The sequence below is a fragment of the Peromyscus leucopus genome, chromosome 9 (genome assembly GCF_004664715.2).
Source record: "Peromyscus leucopus breed LL Stock chromosome 9, UCI_PerLeu_2.1, whole genome shotgun sequence".
Lineage (NCBI taxonomy): Eukaryota > Metazoa > Chordata > Mammalia > Rodentia > Cricetidae > Peromyscus > Peromyscus leucopus.
In genome coordinates, this window is record NC_051070.1 from 106,842,663 (window position 1) to 106,862,574 (window position 19,912).

General features: G+C 49.5%; 1 protein-coding gene across 2 annotated transcripts in view; it reads left to right on the forward strand.

Moving 5' to 3' along the window:
* Positions 1 to 17,302, forward strand: part of Wdfy4 (WDFY family member 4) — a 249,093-nt gene extending 231,791 nt beyond the window's left edge. For both annotated transcript variants that reach the window (XM_037208721.1, XM_037208722.1), the window contains exons 53-62: positions 646 to 737; positions 1,637 to 1,849; positions 2,466 to 2,616; positions 3,890 to 4,074; positions 4,828 to 4,986; positions 8,746 to 8,925; positions 9,881 to 10,063; positions 12,164 to 12,248; positions 15,795 to 15,906; positions 16,851 to 17,302. In XM_037208721.1, coding sequence (XP_037064616.1) covers positions 646 to 737; positions 1,637 to 1,849; positions 2,466 to 2,616; positions 3,890 to 4,074; positions 4,828 to 4,986; positions 8,746 to 8,925; positions 9,881 to 10,063; positions 12,164 to 12,248; positions 15,795 to 15,906; positions 16,851 to 16,917 — 1,427 coding nt within the window. In that variant the 3' untranslated portion in view covers positions 16,918 to 17,302. The remainder of the gene's footprint in view (positions 1 to 645; positions 738 to 1,636; positions 1,850 to 2,465; positions 2,617 to 3,889; positions 4,075 to 4,827; positions 4,987 to 8,745; positions 8,926 to 9,880; positions 10,064 to 12,163; positions 12,249 to 15,794; positions 15,907 to 16,850) is intronic.
* The last annotated feature ends 2,610 nt before the right edge of the window (positions 17,303 to 19,912 follow it).

Genomic DNA, 19,912 nt, shown 5'->3' on the forward strand with positions numbered 1-19,912 from the left:
GAGCATTGCTGAGCACTGGTCATGGCTAGCATTATTTTGTGGGTGCTGTGTGCTTGCTTTTCACGTCTCCTGCCAGCACCTTCACCCCTACGGATGGAGAAATTGAGTCCCAGAGAGGTCAAGTAGCATGTTCAAAGTTGGCAGCTGGTGGAGAAGGGAAACCAGCCTCCTCTTCTGATTGTCTTGGGACTCACCATGAAAAACCCACTGTAACTGGTTGAAGACTTAGGAAGAGGGTGTGTGCCAAGAACTTGGCGTGGCGCCCGGCACAGACCTGGGTACTTGCACGCCTGGGTTATCGTCACTGGCTTCCCCTGCTGTCTCAGTCCCCAGGCCAAAGGCATTGTTAGTGGCCAGGAAGATACATCAGCAGCGGTAACAGTAAGACCGTGTGACTTGGAAATCTAGCTCTGGTGTTGTTGGGGAAGCCAGGCGGAGCTCACGGAGGATGCCAACTGTAGGGCCAAGCAGAGGAAGACTGGGGCTCTGCAGAGAGCCGTGGTGGGAAGTAGTGTGGTCTGCTAGGATCCAGCTCGCGTTCCAACCTGCAAGGAGTTGGCAGGTGCAGACACCGCGGTTTTAACATCCTTTGCTTTTGAACCTAGCATGGCCTCACTCATGTCTACTGTTTCCCTTCACACTCAGGCTGCATGCAGGATGGAACAACACTGGGAGACGTGCAGCTCCCTCCCTGGGCTGATGGGGACCCAAGGAAATTTATCAGTCTGCACAGACAGGTGAGGCACTCCAGGCTCTCCTGATGTGTATGTGTACTGCAGCATCTCCACGGAGTTTTCTGTCTCGCTGGTAGGCACAAACCTTGAGGCTTTGATGTCTGGAGAAACCCGGGAAGGAACAGCACCAGGGAAGTTTGGGTTCCTGGATGTTTAAAGAACACCGGTTTGCTCTGTGACTGCACTAGGCTGCTGTAATGGGCATCGTGACAGGAAGTGTCATGTCTGATGTTTCCTGGCTGCCCTGGTGGCATGTCAGTGTCCTCACCAGCCCCACAGTAGTGCCACCTCCTGACCTATGTTCTCAGTATAGCTCAGAGGTGGTTTGGAGACCCCACAGAGCTCTCACCTACCACCGGGTTTTCCAGGAGTGGAGATGACTGAGCCTGCCACCCAGAAACAGGAATGAGGATGGAGGCCAGAGACCACCTGGGGGCGCCTGTCTTGGGCCACATTTCTTCTGGGTTAGCTAAAGGAACAGACATGTGCTCAGCATCATTAGTCATCAAAGAAACTTATGCAAACCAGAATGAGATGGTACAACACACCCACAATGATAAAAACTGGGCATTGTGTGTGTTTGTAAGCCCCGCGCTAAGAGTGTGGAAACAGAAAGATCCTTGGGGCTCACTGGGCTCTAGCCACCTGGGCAGCTTCCAGGCCTATGAAAGATCTTGTTTTTAAAAAAATAAACAAAAAAACTTCAGTGAAGGGGGGGCAGCACCCACAGAAAGGCACCTGCAGTTGGCCTCTGACCTCTATCTGTACACACACACACACACACACACACACACACACACACACACACACACACACCTATATTCACAGTGGCTTAAATTTAGAGAACAGAGTTTTTTAAAAGCATGAGTTAGGATTTCATGCTCTTTGGGTTTTTATTTCAGGCTCTGGAAAGCGACTTTGTCAGTAGCAACCTCCACCACTGGATAGACCTAATTTTTGGGTATAAGCAGCAGGGGCCAGCTGCTGTAGAGGCCGTGAACACTTTCCATCCCTACTTCTATGGTGACAGAATCGACCTCACCAGCATCAGTGACCCCTTGATCAAGAGCACCATCCTGGGGTTCATCAGCAACTTTGGACAGGTACCCAAGCAGGTAGGTACGGCAGGCCACGGCATTCATCTTGCTCTATCAAGAGTGTGGACAGCACAAGCTTGGGAAAGAGGACAAGGATGGTCTATCCTGTTAGGAGTGAAGGCAGTGAGAGGTAGGAAGGGAGAATCCTCCCCAGCCTCAGAACCAGAACCCTACCCGCTTACCTCCTGAAGAGGCAGGATGATATCTCTAACATGGGACACATGCTGTGTTCCTCTGTTACATATGTGAGAGATACTATGACATTATGATGATGATGATGATGATTTTATTTTCTATTGTTTTTCCTAATGAGTTGAGATATCCAGTAGCTGAAAATGCTGTCCCAAGGACCTCCTCAGCAAGGGTAGCTTTTGCCCAGGCAGCTTGGGAGAAAAGAGAACTGGCAACCAGGAGAGCTTGTCCCATGACTTGGAGAAAATAGCGGTCCCTCTCTGAGCCCCAGGCCCTTCATCGGTAGCATCTGAGGACCCTGCTGACACTCCAGTTCTGCTGGAGGAAGGCCAGCCCTGACAGTGCCCAGAGTAGGGTACAGCTGTGATGCACGTGGTGACGGCTCCTTTCTAAGGCGTCTACCTCCTAACGACCTGTGTGGTGTGTTTGTATATACCTCCAGATCTTCACTAAACCCCATCCATCCAGGAACACGACAGGGAAACCTCCAGTGCCTGGAAAGGATACCTCCACCCCCTCCAGCCTTCCAGGCCACTCACAGTCCTTCCTCCACAACCTGCCAGCACTAAGACCTTCTCAAGTCACAGTCAAAGGTGATTGCCTGGGCTTGCATTGTCTCAGGGTTCTCTCTTAGGGACTCTATTCCTTCAGGACAGTGGTTCTCACCCTTCCTAATGCTCTGACCCTTTAATATAGTTCCTCATGCTGTGGTGACCCCCCTACCATAAAATTATTTTCGTTGCTATTTCACAACTGTAATTTTGCTACTGTTATGAATTGTGATGTAAATATCTGATATGCAGGATATCTGATATACAACCTCTGTGAAAGGGTCGTTCAACCCGGCAAAGGGCCTGTAAACCACAGGTTGAGAACCACTGCTCTAGGAGTTCAAGGGCATGGGCTTGGGAAGGAGTGGGTTTTGTAATGGCTGTATCAATGGGTATTGGAGGGTGGTCTCTGTTCTGGAGGTGTCTAGGACTTCTGTTAGACCTTAACTTCTAAGACCCATATGTCTGCCTGCCTGCTTGCCTGCCCTGCTCTCTTGCATACATGTACAAACACATTCCATATGTACCCTCACAAAGACAGACCACGGGCTCTGCACCTCTGTTACTCCTAAAGCCCCAGATGCATAGAGTTCGTAGCTAAGGACATGTGTCCTGGGGCAGGTGCCTGTGAGTCCCAGCCTCGAAGCTTCTTAGCTGTGTGAACTGTAGAACTCTGGAAGAGGGTAGTTTTCTCCTAACAACTTGTACAAGGCAAGAGAGAGGTATCTGCCACCATGATGGAGGGCAGGTCCCATGACTGAATACACATTGAACACAGTCTCCTCCCACATTATGAATACCTATACTGGCTGGGAAACTTACTCTGAGAGGGCATCATTATTTCTGCTCCTCCAAGGAGACTTTGTGAGGAGAAAGAGGTAGACTTCCCTGGGATAACAGGCTTGGGATACCAGCTGGTCATCAGCAATCTGAACATTGAGCTGGATTCCAGCTGGAGCCAGGAATGGTTTCCAGAGTTTAACTAGTGAAACTGTGGTAGGAACAAGGCCACATGCCGGCGTCCCTCCAAGGTAATGCAGGAAAGGTAGGTGGACAGTCACCCAAACCTATGGATTTGGATCATCTGCCCCAACAGACTTTCTGGGCTTCTTCTGGTATCACTGTGTAAGAGTCACTGAAATGTGTGAGTCCCAGTAAGAGGAACTTAGGAAGGGGTACCTAAGCCAACAGAGCCTGGGTGAGTGGCTCCTGGCCAGGCTGTGTGCATGGTGCGGCTCTCTATTCTGTAGTGTCTTCTCTCAGTGAAAGGGGGGCTTTCCTCATTGCATAGAGCACTATACTCACTGGGGAGCAGATATGTACCTTTTCTCTCTAGGGTCCGAGTCCCCAAAGGGGGCCATTGGCCACATTGTCCCAACCGAGAAGACCATCCTGGCAGTGGAGAAGAACAAAATGCTGCTGCCTCCTCTCTGGAACAGGACCTTCAGCTGGGGCTTTGATGACTTCAGTTGCTGTCTGGGGAACTATGGCTCTGACAAGGTGAGACCCCATGGTGGTGGTGGGGGGACAGGGACAGGGTTCTGGGGTCTTGACCTGCTCCTAGGTGGACGTCAGGCTGACAGAGCACACTGTCATCTTCACAGCCAACTCTGACTGGTCATGAGGCTACACAAAGCCCATGCAGATGTGTATTCAGTCTGGGCGGGAGTTCCTGGGCTCCTCCCACCCCAGATACTTCTCAGATGAGAGCCGCTCAGGTTGAACATTTAGCATCTTGCAAGAGCAAACTCTCTCTCTTTCTCTGCTTAATGGCCCCATCCTACTGTTTGGCCTCCCTGTTGTCTCTGCCCTTTTCACAGACCCCTCCCTACCCAGATCCCCTCCTACCCAACCTGATTATATACAATGAATCCTCTACATCCCGTGTTTCTAGCCCTTCTCATTCTAACCTGGCAATCATCAAAACTAGCCCCTCCCCCCAAGTCCCCTTCCAGTCCTACCACTGTCTCAGACTGAGCTGCACCCCCACACCCCAACTCCGATGGTTTTCACAGCACCTGAATAGCTGTGCAGGTAACTGCAGGTCTCTCCCACCTGGCTGGAGTAGGAGCCCCTCCGTGGGGACAGGTCTAGGATGGCCTAGGTTTAGTCACCTGAGCTTGGCTGTGGAACCTAGAACATGGCCCCCACTCCCCAGGCACCCTCCGTTCACCTGTGCTCTCCTTATTTCTCTGGCCTGGTTTCTCAGTGTCTGCTGGTCCCATGTCAGCCCTCATTCTCCGTCTCTCACAGATCCTGATGACATTTGAGAACCTGGCTGCCTGGGGGCCCTGTCTGTGCGCCGTGTGCCCATGCCCTACAATGATCGTCACCTCTGGGGCCAGCGCAGTGGTGTGTGTGTGGGAGCTCAGCCTGGTCAAAGGCCGCCCGAGAGGCTTGCACCTCCGGCAGGTACGTGCCTCTCATAGGTGTGGTGTCTCTGGCAGCCATGGTGCCAAAGCACAACCAAGCTCCCTGTTAGGTAAAAGTGTTGCCTCGCTCTAGAGCATGGGACCCGGGAGCCGAAGGCAGTCTACATTTGGGGATTGTTTCAATCCCTGGGGAGATCTGATGAGCAGACAGAGCAGGCACCTCCCTGGAGACCGAACTGCTGTAGTGCATGATCCTGGAGGCACACACAGCTGCTTCCATGTTGCTCAAGGCCAGGAAAGTGAGTCTCCTGGGCCAGGTGATGCTGTAGGGCATCTGCCCTGGCTGCCCACACAGCGTGTTCACAAGCATTGCCTCACTTTACCTTCCAACAGCCCTGGGAAAGGAGATCCATTACCTTCCCTTCAGTCTTGGTTAAAAATAAACAAGTTACAGAGAAACCAAGTGGCTCCTCCCAGTGCACAGATCTGGAAAACGGAACCTTTTCAGATGGGAGGGGATGTGAGCAGAGGGAGAACCCACAGCAGGCTGGGAGCAGAGACCTCCAGCTACTCATCAAAGGGGGCCTGCCCTTGACCTGTATTCCTAGAGGCCATTATGAAATAGGTTCAAAACAATTCCGAAAGTGTTTATTTTTAAAGATGTGAAACATTAAAGACAAATTCACTTTAAAAATAAGAATTTCTCTGCTTCCTCTATAGAAATTTTTCATTTTTGCATACTACCAACCCCTATATGCATATTTATACCTTTCTCAGTCTTATATGGATATTTTTGTTCCATTTTCAGTCAGCTTATCAAATTGTTTTCATTTTTCTACAGCCTGTATAATTTGCATTTCAATTGTTCCAGATGATTCCATTTCCATAAAATTACATTTCAATTGTTATGTCAGTATACCACGGTTTAATAAACCATTTCTTCTAAAACTAGACAATTAGGTTATTTCCAACTTTTAACCATTTTCAACAGTGCCGCAGAAAACATGTTATATATATGCTGTTTGCTTCTGACTAATTGTTTCCTTACGATGTATTATGAGGAGAATGACTGAGCAATGACACAAAGTTTTTTAGAATTATTCTATAAGCTCTCCAATGCCATCAACAGTTTCTTGAGACTAACCACCTCGCTGCAGCCACCATCATGGAGAATTATTTTGAGAGGTTTTATTTTATTGAGTTGTATTTATATTTTGCTACTTAGTTCTAAGATGATAAAACAAAGTTATTTTAACTGACATGCATTTTGCAAAAAAAGAAATAAAGAAGAAAAGAAAAAGAGCTCATTCAATACACCTTTAGAACTGCTGGGCTCTGCCTCAATCTCATGGCCTTCCCAGACTGCAGGGCTCTGGGTGCCTCCTGATGCTGCAGTTTCTGGGCTGATGGATGACGGCACATTGTGTCCGTGTATGCAGTGCCTTATCCCGCCATGCACGCTGGCCCTCTGCACAGCACAGGCCAGCTTGGTTCCATAATGCAGCCCGTGTTGCCACTCAGGCTCACAGCTCTCCTCTCTGAAGCCCGAACCCTCCGTCGGGGTCCCTTTGCCTGTGTCTTTTGGAGGTGTTATGTCATCTGTGGTCAGAATTTAATCATCAGACTCAGGTCATTCTGGAAGACTGGAGAATTCCTATCAAATCTCTTCCTTCCTCTGTTTATTTCCATGCTCTTGAGACAACACACATCTTCTTCAGTGGGTCATGTCCAGAGATTTGCCACCACCATCTGGTTGGTGTCACATTAGGCTCCATTGAGGACACAATTTTTAATAGCTCCGGTCAGGCAAAATGACAGCTTTGAAACATGATGACCCGAGTGAGTGAGCAGTTTGTCTCTGTCAGGACTGGGGCTCGAGCCAGCCCAGTCCCTTTCAGGATGCCACCTCTGCACTCCTGGCTGGTTCTAAGGAATGCCAGGCATATCCAGACAGAGAACCACCTCAGGCTTTCTGGGTACCCTCTGGGATGCTTAGGGTGGAATCCTCACCATAGCCAGGAGCAATGGGCCCAGAAGGAACTTGGCCCCCTAAGTTGTCTGGAAAGAGCTGTCTTCACAGCCCTCCATGAATCAAGACTGAAGGCCGAGAGCAAGTGGTTCAAACCTGAAGGCTAAGCGCAAGTCCTCCAAGACAACACAGGACACGCACTCATATCCAGAGGTCTGAAAAAGTCACATTTTGTGTCAGCGAGATAATTCAGCTGTAAGGGTATTAGCTGCCAAGCCTGTCAGCCTGAGTTTGATCCATATCTTTAGTCAGACCCAGTGGCTTATGCTGATAATTCTAGCACTGTAATCCCAATTTAGACTGGAGATTTGAGTTCAAGATTGGCCTAGGCTATATTGCCAATAGCCCTTTCTCAATACAAATCAACAAAAGGTTGAACATTTTTTGAGATTGTTGTTTATTTTTTATTCTTCTCTCATATATTACACCCCAACTACAGTTTCCCCTCTTTCCACTACTCCCAGTCCCTCCCTGCACCTCTCTTCTCCCCTAGATCCACTCCTAGGCAACCCAGTAGGAAGAAAAGGGTCTCAAGAGCAGATGAGTCAGAGACAACCCCACTCCCACTGTTGGGAGTCCCACAAAACATCAAGCTAACAATCACAGCATGTATGCAGAGGACCTCCTGCAGCCCCATGCAGGCTCCGTGATTGCCCCTGCAAGAGCCCTGCTTAGTTGTTTCTGTGGCCTGTGTTCTTGTGTCATCCCGCAGTCTTCCCAGTCTGGTTCAAGGACTGCTTTGTTTCTGAGTCTCCCACAGTGCAGTACATCTCCAACTTGAGTATGCATGAGATTTCTTGGATAGGAGGGAATGCAGATTCCAGGGCTCCATCATGAGAGTTTCTGATTTAGAAGACCGGATGTATATCCAATATCCACTAAGATCCCAGATTTGTTGAGGCTGCTGGTCTGGGCCTTTGCTGTTTGAAACCTTTGCATACTAACGTGCTAGGGGCTGCTTCAGATTCAAGAATAATACAGAGAGGGTCAAAGCATAAGGACAGTCTGGGCTGGATTACTACAAAGGGACTATCGCTTCTCAGACCTCATATCCTAGAAGTGGATGCCACCAAGAGGCCAACACACATGTGTGGTGCTGGTTGTTTCTTACTCTTTTGGGGGGCCTGCCACCCAGCTCCCAAATAAATCACACACAGAGGCTTATTATTAATTATGAAGGCCTGGTCTTAGCTTGGCTTAGTTTCTAGCTAGCTTCCCTTAACTTAAATTATTCCATCTACCTTTTGCCTATGGACTTTTCCTGTTCTCTTACTTCTGTAAATCTTATTCTTACTCCGTGGCTTGCTGTGTAGCTGGGTGGCTGACCCCTGGAGTCCTCCTCCTTCTCTGGCTCCTAGCTCTCCTCTTTTCTCTTCTCCCAGATTTCTCCATATATATATATATATATATATATATATATATATATATATATATATATATATATATATATATCTGCCTGCCAGCCCCAATCATCCTTTCTCCTGCCTCACCATTGGCTGTTCAGCTCTTTATTAGACCATCAGGTGCTTTACACAGGCACAGTAACACAGCTTCAGAATCAAACAAATACAACATAATCAAAGGTAACACACCTTAATATTCCACTACACACATGCACTCCCCCCAGCCCCCATACATAGACACACTTGTCTGTAAAATCGTTGACTCACTCCGAATCTGTTTCCTCATCTGGGGCCCAGAAGCAAAGGCAGCCCACTAACAGCTATGTGAGTCTCTCTCCTTACCTCTGGTCATGCCTCCTGTTCCTAGGCCTTGTATGGACACACCCAGGCTGTCACATGCCTGGCAGCCTCAGTCACCTTCAGCCTCCTGGTGAGTGGCTCCCAGGATCGCACTTGTACCCTCTGGGACCTGGACCACCTCTCTCGAGTGGCCTGCCTGCCTGTCCACCGGGAAGGGATCTCAGCCGTTGCCATCAGTGATGTTTCGGTGAGACCTTCTTCACTTCTCCGTGTCTGGGTTCACTCACCATGTCCTTGAGCCTGCACTATAGTATGTTGGACAGTGCCACAAGAGAAAACCCAGGGACAGACATATGCTGATCACCCCCAAATGTGGATCAGGCCGCGTGGGTGCCAATCATCCCTTGCCAATGGAAAACAGGGCACTAGGAGGGGTTTGCTCTGGTGTAGGTACAGCAAGGTTGAACAGGAAGATCTGCCCATGCCAGAGCAAGGCTCAAGATATAAACGAATCTTTGAGGAGACACGAGGGCAACCTCTCCCTGAAGGTTACTTCTGAAAGGGCGTTGCAAAGTTTTATGAACTACTTGCTCCTCGTTGGCAACTCTGTATGCTCTCCTCCACTAGATGAAATCCAAAATTTCTTCATGGAGGCAGTGCTAGACAGCCCATCAAAGGCCCCTCATCCAGAGAAACAGGGTCAGTCTTCAGGCTATGTCTTCTATAGCAGTCAAGATGGGGTTAGGGACCAGGACCTTGGAGGAGCCCACCGAAGCCTGGGTCAGTGTCCTAAAGCACAGATTTATTTTGGCCCCATTTCAGAAGTTTCAGTCTGTGCTCAACTGGCTCCATTGCTTGGGGGCTGAGTTGAGAAGGGGCACTTAAAATGGGCATAGTGGAGCAGAGTTGCTCATGGCTCGGCATCCAGGAAATGGAGTGCCCAGAAAGGGCACAGACAAGATGTACCCTTAAAAGGTATGCCTCCAGTGGCCCAATTCTTCCAACCTGGAAAAAACCTAGTTTCCACCACATCTCAACGAGACCATCAAACTATGATTGTGTAAGTGGGTTCATGAGATTGGAAGCCTTGGGAGAAGATGCTGAGTTGAGGTACCGCGGTGCACAAACTGGGTGACCGAGCATGAGCTGTGGACGCTGCCGGTGAATCTTGCCTAGAATAAAGCCAGCTCTCATTGCTGTAGGGAACCATTGTCTCCTGTGCTGGAGCTCATTTGTCCCTGTGGGATGTCAATGGACAGCCCCTGGCCAGTATTACCACAGCCTGGGGTCCAGAAGGAACCATAACATGCTGCTGCATAGTAGAGGGCCCGGCGTGGGATGCGAACCACGTCATCATCACAGGGAGTCAAGATGGCATGGTTCGGGTAAGTGTGTTTGGGGCAGAATGAGTACACAGGATGATAATTGTGTTTGTCTCATTTTTTTCACTGCCTCCATGGGTCAAGTACTGCATACAGAATTTGAAAAATATTTCATAGTAGATTATCTACAGCAAATCAAGGGAAAGGTGGTGTTTTTTCATGGCCAAGAAAGAGTGAGAGACAAGGAGAGAGAATATGATATTGCACATACATATACACATATATGAAGGTATGTATGGTGAATGGCCAAGTAGTTCATAGCACAATACTGAAAAAAAGTATAAATTGAATCAACCCAACCTGCTAACTCATTCATCCACCCACAATCTTTCTACCTACATAACTGGTTGTTAATCTCTACCCTTTGACTCACTCATCCATTATTCATCCAAGCTTTTGCCATCTTTCTATTCATCCATTAATCCATCCCATCCAGCTATCTAACCATCCAGCTATCTGTCTACCCACTTACTCAACTCTGAATGCCATGCTGTCAAGGAGTTCCCATAAGCCACTGCAGGCCCTTTTCATTGGGACACTCGGGTTTTAGAAGAGAAGAGAAGAAAATGTAAAATGCTATGCATGCGTCAGGGTTAAGGTAATCAAGAGTGCCGTGAGTTTTAGAAAAGAGTTTCAGGAAGCCAAGAAGAGACAAAACATTGAAGCCAGGGGATGAGATTGGAAGAAGAAGGCTCAGGTTGGTTTGTATGAGACTGGCAGGAAGGATGAAAGAATGGGTGAAGAATGCAATTAATTGGGAGGCTCACCCACAACACTGACCTGTGAGAACATGGTGCTTCTGGAGGAGAGATGGAGTGATGCAGGAGGGCTTAAGTGAAGAGTGTCGTTCCCTCTGGCAGACATACCTCAGGAGAAGTGGAACATTTGGTATATGTGGAGGCCAGCATGAATGGCAAGAGATGAGCCTGAGGAGAGATGCCCCCAGGAAGATCGCCTACAGTGTTCTCAGTGAGGGGCACGTGACCTGTGTCCTTAGCTAGCCAGGGCATGAAAGGTCACAAAGACACAGGGTTAGTGGGTATGATCTGAAGCCAGATGAGAAAGAGGAACTGGGGTGACTGAGCCAAGAGCCCACCTTCTCCGCGTCTGCTGCAGGCATGTGTAGGAGTGACTGTGCACTCAGCCTTCATTCACTCAGCCACTGGGCTCCGGGGGCCTCCCAGCCCCGCTGTGTGAGGTGCAGGGGAGTGCACAGACACATTTGAACAGTTGCTGGCTCTGCCTTCAAAGGATAGAAAGTCCAGACCGGGCAGGGGAGAAGCCACCTGTGGTCACACTGAGGGCTCTCATGCTCTAGGTTTAGGATCAAACCCAGAGGACAGGTGGGCCCAGAAGTAATGGCATAAGAATAGAAAGGCATTGACTCAATGATGATGTGATAAGTAGGGGGTGGGGTGTAAGGTTAGCTACGTCAGGGGAGGAGTTGGGGATGTGGATCAATGCCTTAAATACGTGCCCGAGCATGAAGACCTGAATTCAGATCTCCAGCGCCCATGCAAAAGCTAGGTTTAAAATAAAAAGTGGTTTGTGTGTGAAATCCAGGCATTAGGCAGTGATGACAGGGGCTTGCTAATTCACCAGTCTAGCTGAAATGGTAAATCCTTTAGTGAGAAATCCTGTTTAAAAACAGGAAGGAGAATGAAAATTAGACACCCGAAAATGACATCTGACCTCCACATGCTTATACATGGATGTGTGTGGATGCATGTGCCTTCACACATGCATGCTCTCTCTCTCTCTCTCTCTCTCTCTCTCTCTCTCTCTCTCTCTCTCTCTCTCTCTCTCTCACACACACACACACACACACATACACACAACTGATAAAGGGTTGTAGAAAGGGGGAGGAGAAGATCCACTTCAGAGAGTTGGGGAAGCGAGTGAAACCACCTGAACTGCAGCTGTTAGAGGCTGAACCACCACAGGGGGAGCTGAAGCCTAAATAACCATTTTCCTGATACTAAGACCAGAAGTGAACGCTCAGACATATCCCCATCCTAAGTGTGAGAGGATAGGGAATGGTCACCCTGACCCTGAAGACAGGATAATTCTACAAGGCCATGACATTTTCTGTTTTCTGGACAGATTTGGAAGACAGAAGACGTGAAGATGTCTGTTCCCAAGAAGGCAGTGACAGAGGAGCCCTCCACTGAGCCTCTCGGCCCCAGAGGTACCTGCTTGAAGAGCGTAACTCACATTGACCCCCTGTACTCCTCTCTCCCTGCCTTGACGCCAGGGCTGCAGCCCTACCCAGGGCTTAGGGAAGCCAGAGAAGCTCCGGAAAGTGCTGCCAGGATGGGGACTATATTCGTTGCTTTCCATTCTGTGATCCCATATCTGACGGATACAGCTCAGGGGTGCGAAGGCTGACTTTGGCTGATGACATTTCAGTCCATCACTGGGGAGAAAGTGTGGTGTCAGGAGTGACTTTGTCTGTGACATGGAGGGTGTCCCCATGCAACAGAGTGGGGACAGAGCACTAGACCAGGTCCAGCACTGGGTATGACACTGACAGGTGCATCCCTCGTGACATGTTCCTGCCGAACACTTCCCACCCTTTACAGGCTCTATAGCCTTTGAAACAGTGCTGTAGGCTGGAGTCACAGCATTCTAAACACGAACCCGAGGGACATTTCAGATCCAGACAATGGCAGGGGGCATCAGAGATATTTTGTGTCCTGCAAGTATCTGGTGGGCCATGAAGCTGTATGAGAAGCCCTGGTGAGCCCTCCACTGGACTCTGGTACTCACTGGACCAGTGGACAATGATGTATATGGTAGATATCAGGGGCCCCGGGGCTTCAGGGGTACATATGTCCCCATGTTCTTCTTTGATGCTCTCTGATGGTCCTGGAAAGCCAGAGTTCACAGCCCAGGACCTGGATGTAGCTGATTAGCAGCCTGTAAACAGGAGAGGGGCCCCTCTCCCAGTGCGGAGGAGGAAGATCTATTGCACCTCCCATGCCCCATTAGCCTTCATTATGTCCCCTTCCAATTCAGCCAGGGGCTTACTACAAATGTACTGCCCCATCCTGGGACTCAGCCCAAGCCACTGAAACAGCTCAGAGTTGCTGGGCTGGCAATGTCACATACATTCCTGGGTGATATGCACAAACACAAGAGGACCACTGTCTGGGGGCAAAGCCTTCTCATCGTGGCAGGTAAGAGTGAAAGGCAAAACCCTTCTGCCATCTCCACCACCAAGGCTATCAACAGGGCTAAGCTGTCAGAGAGCAAGCTACACTCTAACAAAAACGCTTCTCATGGCATGGCCCCCCCCGCGCCCCCCCCCCCCCCCCCCCCCCCCCCCCCCCGTCTCACTGCAGTCCTGGAGGAGATTTTAGCAAGGTGCCCATCTTAGAGATAGGGAAAGTGAGACACAGAGAGGCTCAGTGACTTGCCTGAGGTTATGAGGTTATCCCGGAAGCTTGCCAGCGTTCTCACTTCTGCCACTACAGCAGCCAGTCATCTTGACCTCAAATGCAATCACACCATCCATCACCATCCTTGGAGAGTTCCCCAGTCCGCCAAGTACTCCTGTTAGCTCCCAGACCAGTGACCTTCTACAAGACAGGACTTTCTTCAACCCCACAGGGCTACCTTGGCCATATAGTGGCCATTTTCAATTAGTTTACCTCTATTGCAGGTTTTTGTGCCTTCCTGATTCATCCAGACTCCCATTTGTGAGTTCTTCTGCAAGCACACACAGGCATTTGCTGGGGATCCTCTATACCCTACATTCTATCTACACTGAAAATCCCTTCCTTCAGCATTTCTGGGGATTCGTCAATAATCTCAATTGAGTCAGAGCATAAACATCACAAAACCAAGAGCCGTGTCCAGTTCAGTGTCCTAGTTCCTCCAGGTGATTGGAGACCATGAGGAGTCAGTCCATCTCAGCGTGAGAGAGATGAGCATGGCTGTGTGCTCTTTGGAGCTCTGTGCTTCCCTGGAGAGCAGCAATCACACTCCCTCCCCTGCTTCTGCCCCACGGGAGGATCCAGCTCAGGGATCCTTTTCCCTTGGCTATTTATGAAGCATGTCTCATGCACACCTGTATGACATTGAAAGTTGTATGGGTCTCAGGATCAGCTGCCCCTTCACAACCAAAGGTGTGAGTTCAGCTCCTGACCCACAGATCCTCAGTATAGGGCAGAGGATCCCCAGTTTCTGTTCAGCACCAATAGTAGTGGCCACACAGTCGGAGGAACAGGAAGGGGACTGAGCTGTAGACCCAACTCCATCCCCACAGCTAGTGTGGCCCTGTTTCTTTTCTGCTAGTGGAGAATATTTCCCATGGTTCCAATCGTGTAGGGTGCTGGGGACAGAGACATAATAGACGCAAATATACTCCACAGAGTTTATTCCTCACACTTCTAAAAACCTCTCCTCTTGGAATATAGATGATGGCATTAGGGAAATTACCAGATGGTTTCCTGCTGTCAGGGGGTTCCAGAATCCACATTATTCCCCTGTTATCTGTCCTGACCTGAGGTCACAGCTGCCCTGCAGAACTCACAGTCAGGATCAGGGTTACAAGGAGGATGAAATGACAAGGTGGTGCACACATAGTTAAAATAAATCGCACTGAGCCTCTGTTACAGTCAACGAATTTGAGAACAAATCTGTGAGCATAGCCCACTGGAGGTCTCCAAGAAGGAAGCATGATGCCCTTCATCATACTGCTCAAAGCTGTTTTCTTGGAAAGAGATCAGAATTAAGTAGGACACATGAGTATTTGCATATGTGTCCTATTGGTGTGTATGTTATAACACCCCCTCAAATGTCTTAAAGGGCAAGAAAGGAAATCTGCAAACATTGAAGATATGCATTTTGGGCAGTTGTAATCTAATTTCTGCCTGGAACTCATTTATTCATCATTTGTGGTAAGAGCTGGACCACCAGAGCATGATTTGCTTCAGAAAGCAGCTCCTATATTTGGACTCAGGGAAAGCATTATGTTTGGACTTGTGCTCGGATTTCCAAGTGTCTGTCTCTGTCTACGAGCAGTGCTCTCCACTCATAGCCTCATGTATTCCCTGGTGCATTGAACCTCCTGCACCTGTAAGTGGCCACTTCAACACTGCTGGGGGCGTGGGGGTGTGCAGCAGCATTCGGGTCCTGAGACAGGGACGTGCCCACCTGCTGTTCCTCCATCTCACCCTTCACATTGAAGGAATGACTGTCTGTCTCCAAATGTAGTCATTAGAATGAGTGAAGTAACAATCATTGAGTTATATTTTTTTGAGAAAATTCTCTCAGCATTTAATTATTGGTTGGGCGTGAGAGGATTTAGCTAAGTTGATAATGCAGACTTTATGTAATTTATTTTTACTAAGCAATTACAGGCTGCATTACACCCTGGCAGCAAGGTATTGTGGGGCATCTTATTAAGCATAAAGCCAGTAAACACTGATGAACAATTTTGCTGAACTAGGCATGCAATTTAGAAAGCAATAATACACAAATCCAATTTGGTACACAATGGATACGCGGCACGTCAGCACATGTAACTATCACAGCCTGCAAATTAAATTGGGACGGCCCTTTTTGCAACAGCACAGGCCAAGATTAAATATATTTTCCCCCTCAATTTAACAAGTTGCTGACCACAAATATAAATGTTTGTATCTGTGTGGTCTTATGTATGGGTGCACACGGGCTTGTGCATGAAGCCACTGGATGCGCTAACTTTTCTTTCTTATGCTTTCCACAGGGCACAAGTGGGCCAAGAACCTTGCCCTGAGCCGAGAGCTGGATGTCAGTGTTGCTTTGAGCGGCAAGCCTAGCAAAGCAAACCCTGCTGTGACGGCTCTGGCCATAACTAGGTAAGAGTAGCCTGCTTTCTCCAAGACTCCAGCAGAGGGCGCCACAGCCAACTTTGCTAAATTCCAACATTTCCAGCTGGGTTTAGGGATCAGACCCAGGAAGGTCACATCACTACAGTGACCCAAGCGAACCCATCTTGTTGTAATCGCCATGCACTCTTGATCTCTATCTCATGAATATGCATAGATTCGTGAAGAAATGCAAATGGCAGGGAAGGATATTTTGTAGTTTTGTCTCCAAAGGGTCCTTTTGTCCTAAATCCCACTAGTGACAGTAACTTGCTAATGATGGTCTTCGTACATGAACGGGAAATGCCTTTTGAAGTCCCTTAGCCAATGAAGAATAGTCTCAAAGATGACACTGGGTTCTCATTATTTTAGTTGTCATGGTGACCCAGTTAACCCTTCTAGGGAGCTGTAGTCTCAAGAGCAGCTGGCTTTCCACCATTCTTTCCTCTCTCGCTGGCCTATAGTAGCCCCCTGAAGTCCCTGGTGTGGGGAGTGCAGTGTGCTGATGCCAGGCTGGCCTGTGTGAGAGGGCATGGGTGTGGGGCTGGAAAAGAATAGACCTGAGCTTTCTTCACTGGACCCCATGCCAATCCTCTGCCAGGACGATGGCTGCTTCCCTCCTGGGCAAGATGCTCTCCCAGAGCTACAGCTGGAGAGATGGAGGGGGACCTCAACCAGCTCCTTAGAACCTCAGCTCTCCCACCCCGCCCCATGCTTCAGGATCTGTGACAGTCCCCTCTCAAAGCTCCCACCCCCATCCTCAGGTCCATACAGAGTTCATTCCTCCCACTCCGTCCCTCAGAGTCAGAGGGGACAGGACAGGGGCAGTTTCACCCTGTCCTGGATACAGCCCACACGCTGTGCTTTCCTGAGTGGGGTGTGTGGGTCTTATGAGATGACCTCCAGTGCTCTTACCTTTTCTTTTTCTTCTCAAGAAACCAGACCAAGCTCTTGGTTGGCGACGAGAAGGGGAGAATCTTCTGCTGGTCAGCAGATGGGTAGGAGGAAACAAGTGCGGAGGCCCCGCCATTGCAGCTGGGTGTCCTGGGGTCTGCAGCAACAGGCTGCAGGCGTCGAGGTGATGTGCAGCCGGAGCCCTATACCCAGAGCAAGCTTCTGGGGGCTCTCCTCCCCACAGTTCTCAAGGAATCCCCGATGTTTGCACTGTGTACCCGGAACATCTCTGTGGTCCACACGACTTCATATAAAGGATTCTGGTCGACATTTATGCTGGAAACTGACCTGCTAGTGATAAGTTGCATAGAAAATTTACATGTGGTTCATCTTCCCAAGGGTTATCGTACTGGAAACAAAATGGAAGGGGTATCAGTTCATGGAACCCACCCTGTTGTCTTTATTTTATTAAAACACCATTTTCTAAGTGGAAGGCTGCTTAAGTGTCTCCTTGCCCAGTTTTGTCTGAATTCTTACAAGTCAGAGGGCCACAGGGAATGGGTGGTGTTGCTGAGCAGACTGGTACTCACCCAAGGGCCACACACACACACACACACACACACACACACACACACACACACGACTGCCTCATGTGACTGGTACTGACATTAGGTAGGGCAATACACCAGGCCTGGGCATCCCTACCCCAACATTACAGTAAAAGCATGTAGTGGTTCCCAGCCAGGTCCTGGCTTGGCCAGCTTGACCCTCTGTCCATTCCTACCTAGAGATCAAATGTCCCCATCCCTCACACTTTTTTTGAGCTGTTGCTCATCTTGGAGAAGTATTCAATGGACTAAAACTCAGGTGACTGGGCCGGGCCATGGTGGTACATGTCTTTAATCCCAGCACTCGGGAGGCAGATGCAGGTGGATCTCTGTGAGTTCAAGGCCAGCCTGATCTACAGAGCGAGTTCCAGGACAACCAAGACTACACAAAGAAACCCTGTCTCAAAAAAAAAAAAAAAAACCAAAAAAAAAACCAAAAAAAAAAAAAACCAAGCAAACAAACAAAAACAAAACTCAAACCACAAACCAAAACCAACAATAACAACAACAAAACACTCAGGTGGCTGCTGGCCATGGGGCATTTGGAAGCACCTCAGCTCCAGTCCCTTTCCTGAAAGTCTCCCCACCGATGGCCCAAGTAGGGATACGATTCCTTCTCACGTTTCTTCAAGCCTGGTATGAAAATGAACTTGGTGTCTGATGGCTTTGGATCACCTCATCTTTAAGGAGCAGCGAGCCAGCTTAAGGAAGGCAAGGCGGTATGTGGCCATGTCAAACACAGCAAAAGATCACAGTTAGGGCATCCTGATTTTCACTCATCTTCTAGGATTTGGCAAAGGGGAGCTGGGAGATGATCCAGTTCTTAGGTCCAGGACACCCCTCCCTGGATGGGAAGGACTCCTGTCTGACCCTGGGGTCAAGGATCAGGCCACCTCCCACATCATCAGCATGCACTATTAGCAGACAGTCCATTTGCAATCCCTTGTCAGGCTGGGACTGCGCTGGAGGGCCATAAATATAACAGCAGAGAGCACCGCTCCCCAGGAAGGCCAAGAAGCATGCCATAAATATCAGGGCTGGGCCTGCTGTCAAGTTTCAAAACATCATCTATAGCATTATCCGGGGCTGAAAGGCCTGTCTGTCAAAAGTCTGCCTTCCGTTCATTCATCCCGTAAGAGTTTCTACCTTTCATTTGCCCCATGTCAAATGGTTCTGGGATTCCCCACCCCAGCCCCAGCCTCCTCCTGCTGTGTCTGTATTCTCAAGTGGAAAATGAGTCTTTTTGCTAGCATCTTAGGGCTGAGATGTCAAAGCAAATAAATGGAGCAAGGTGAGAGAGACAGGAAAAGATAGCCCATGCCATAGAGTAGGCACAGGTGACACCCAAGCTGCCTGTTTGCTCCGGCTGCTTGCTACCAGAGTACCCCACACTGGGTGGATTAAGCAACAGGAACGTATTGCACAATTCTGGCTGGAAGTTCAAGAGCGAGGTGGGAACAGGCTTGCTTCCTTCTGGGCCGCTCTGTTTGGCTTGTAGATGGCACTTTCTCCTGTGTCCTGTATACTTCCATAACAGCCGTCCCTCTCTGTGCCTGTGACCGACTATCTTCTTAGAATGGCACCAGTTATAATGGATTAGGCCCTTGCAAAGGCCTGGGCTGTAGGAAGGAGGAACCAGTGGACTAAGTGGAAGCTGTTGCTCTGGTTGAGAGGCTAGAGGTTGTTGAAGGACCGTGTGCGTAAGAGTGAGAAGACAAGATGGACCTCCTCCCCCGGGAGCAGCTCTGGAGAGTCAGCTAGGCAGTGATTGTGTGGCAAGTAGCCGCACCGTGGTAGCAGATGGTCTGGAGTCGGTGGTCCCAGGAGCAACAGCAATCCGGCCCGAGTGCCATCAGCAGGTCCACGCAAGCACCCCTCCATGTGTGGGGTGCAGTGGAATGGAAAGATGGTGGGAAGAAGGGAGAAGAGATGTGTGGGTGCTGTGTGCAGGACTAGGATGTGGCCAGGGGAGGGTGGGTGCTGCGGCATCCAGGAGCTGATGGAAGTCCTGTGGGGACAGAGAGGGGGCTGCAGCGGGAGAGAGCACCGGGGAGGAGAAGGGGGCAGGCTGGAAGGACCGACCGGCCGACCACCGCTGTGTGTCTGGGAAGATTTGGTGACACCTGGTAACAGGGTCTTGGGTGCATGTTACTTGCAGGAGGAAAAGTTCTTTGGACTGACCTGGAAGAGGACACAGGTGCCCCTGAACCCTTGAAGATGAGACTGTGCTGCAGGCTCATGAGGCATCAGCAGTAGAGTCTGCCGGGACAGGGGAGGGAGACGACAAACAGAGCAGGGCTGTGCTAGTCTAAGGTAGAGAAGCCCTATCCTAAGACCGGGCATCACGGCAGCTTTGGCAGGAGGCTCTTACCAGCCTTAGTGACTTTAGACATTCAACTAGCTCACACTAGAGGTCTTGGTCTGATCGGGGGAAGACATGGCTGAGGCCTGGAAATGAATGAGAGGGAGTTGATTTGGATGAGACGTCCCCACAG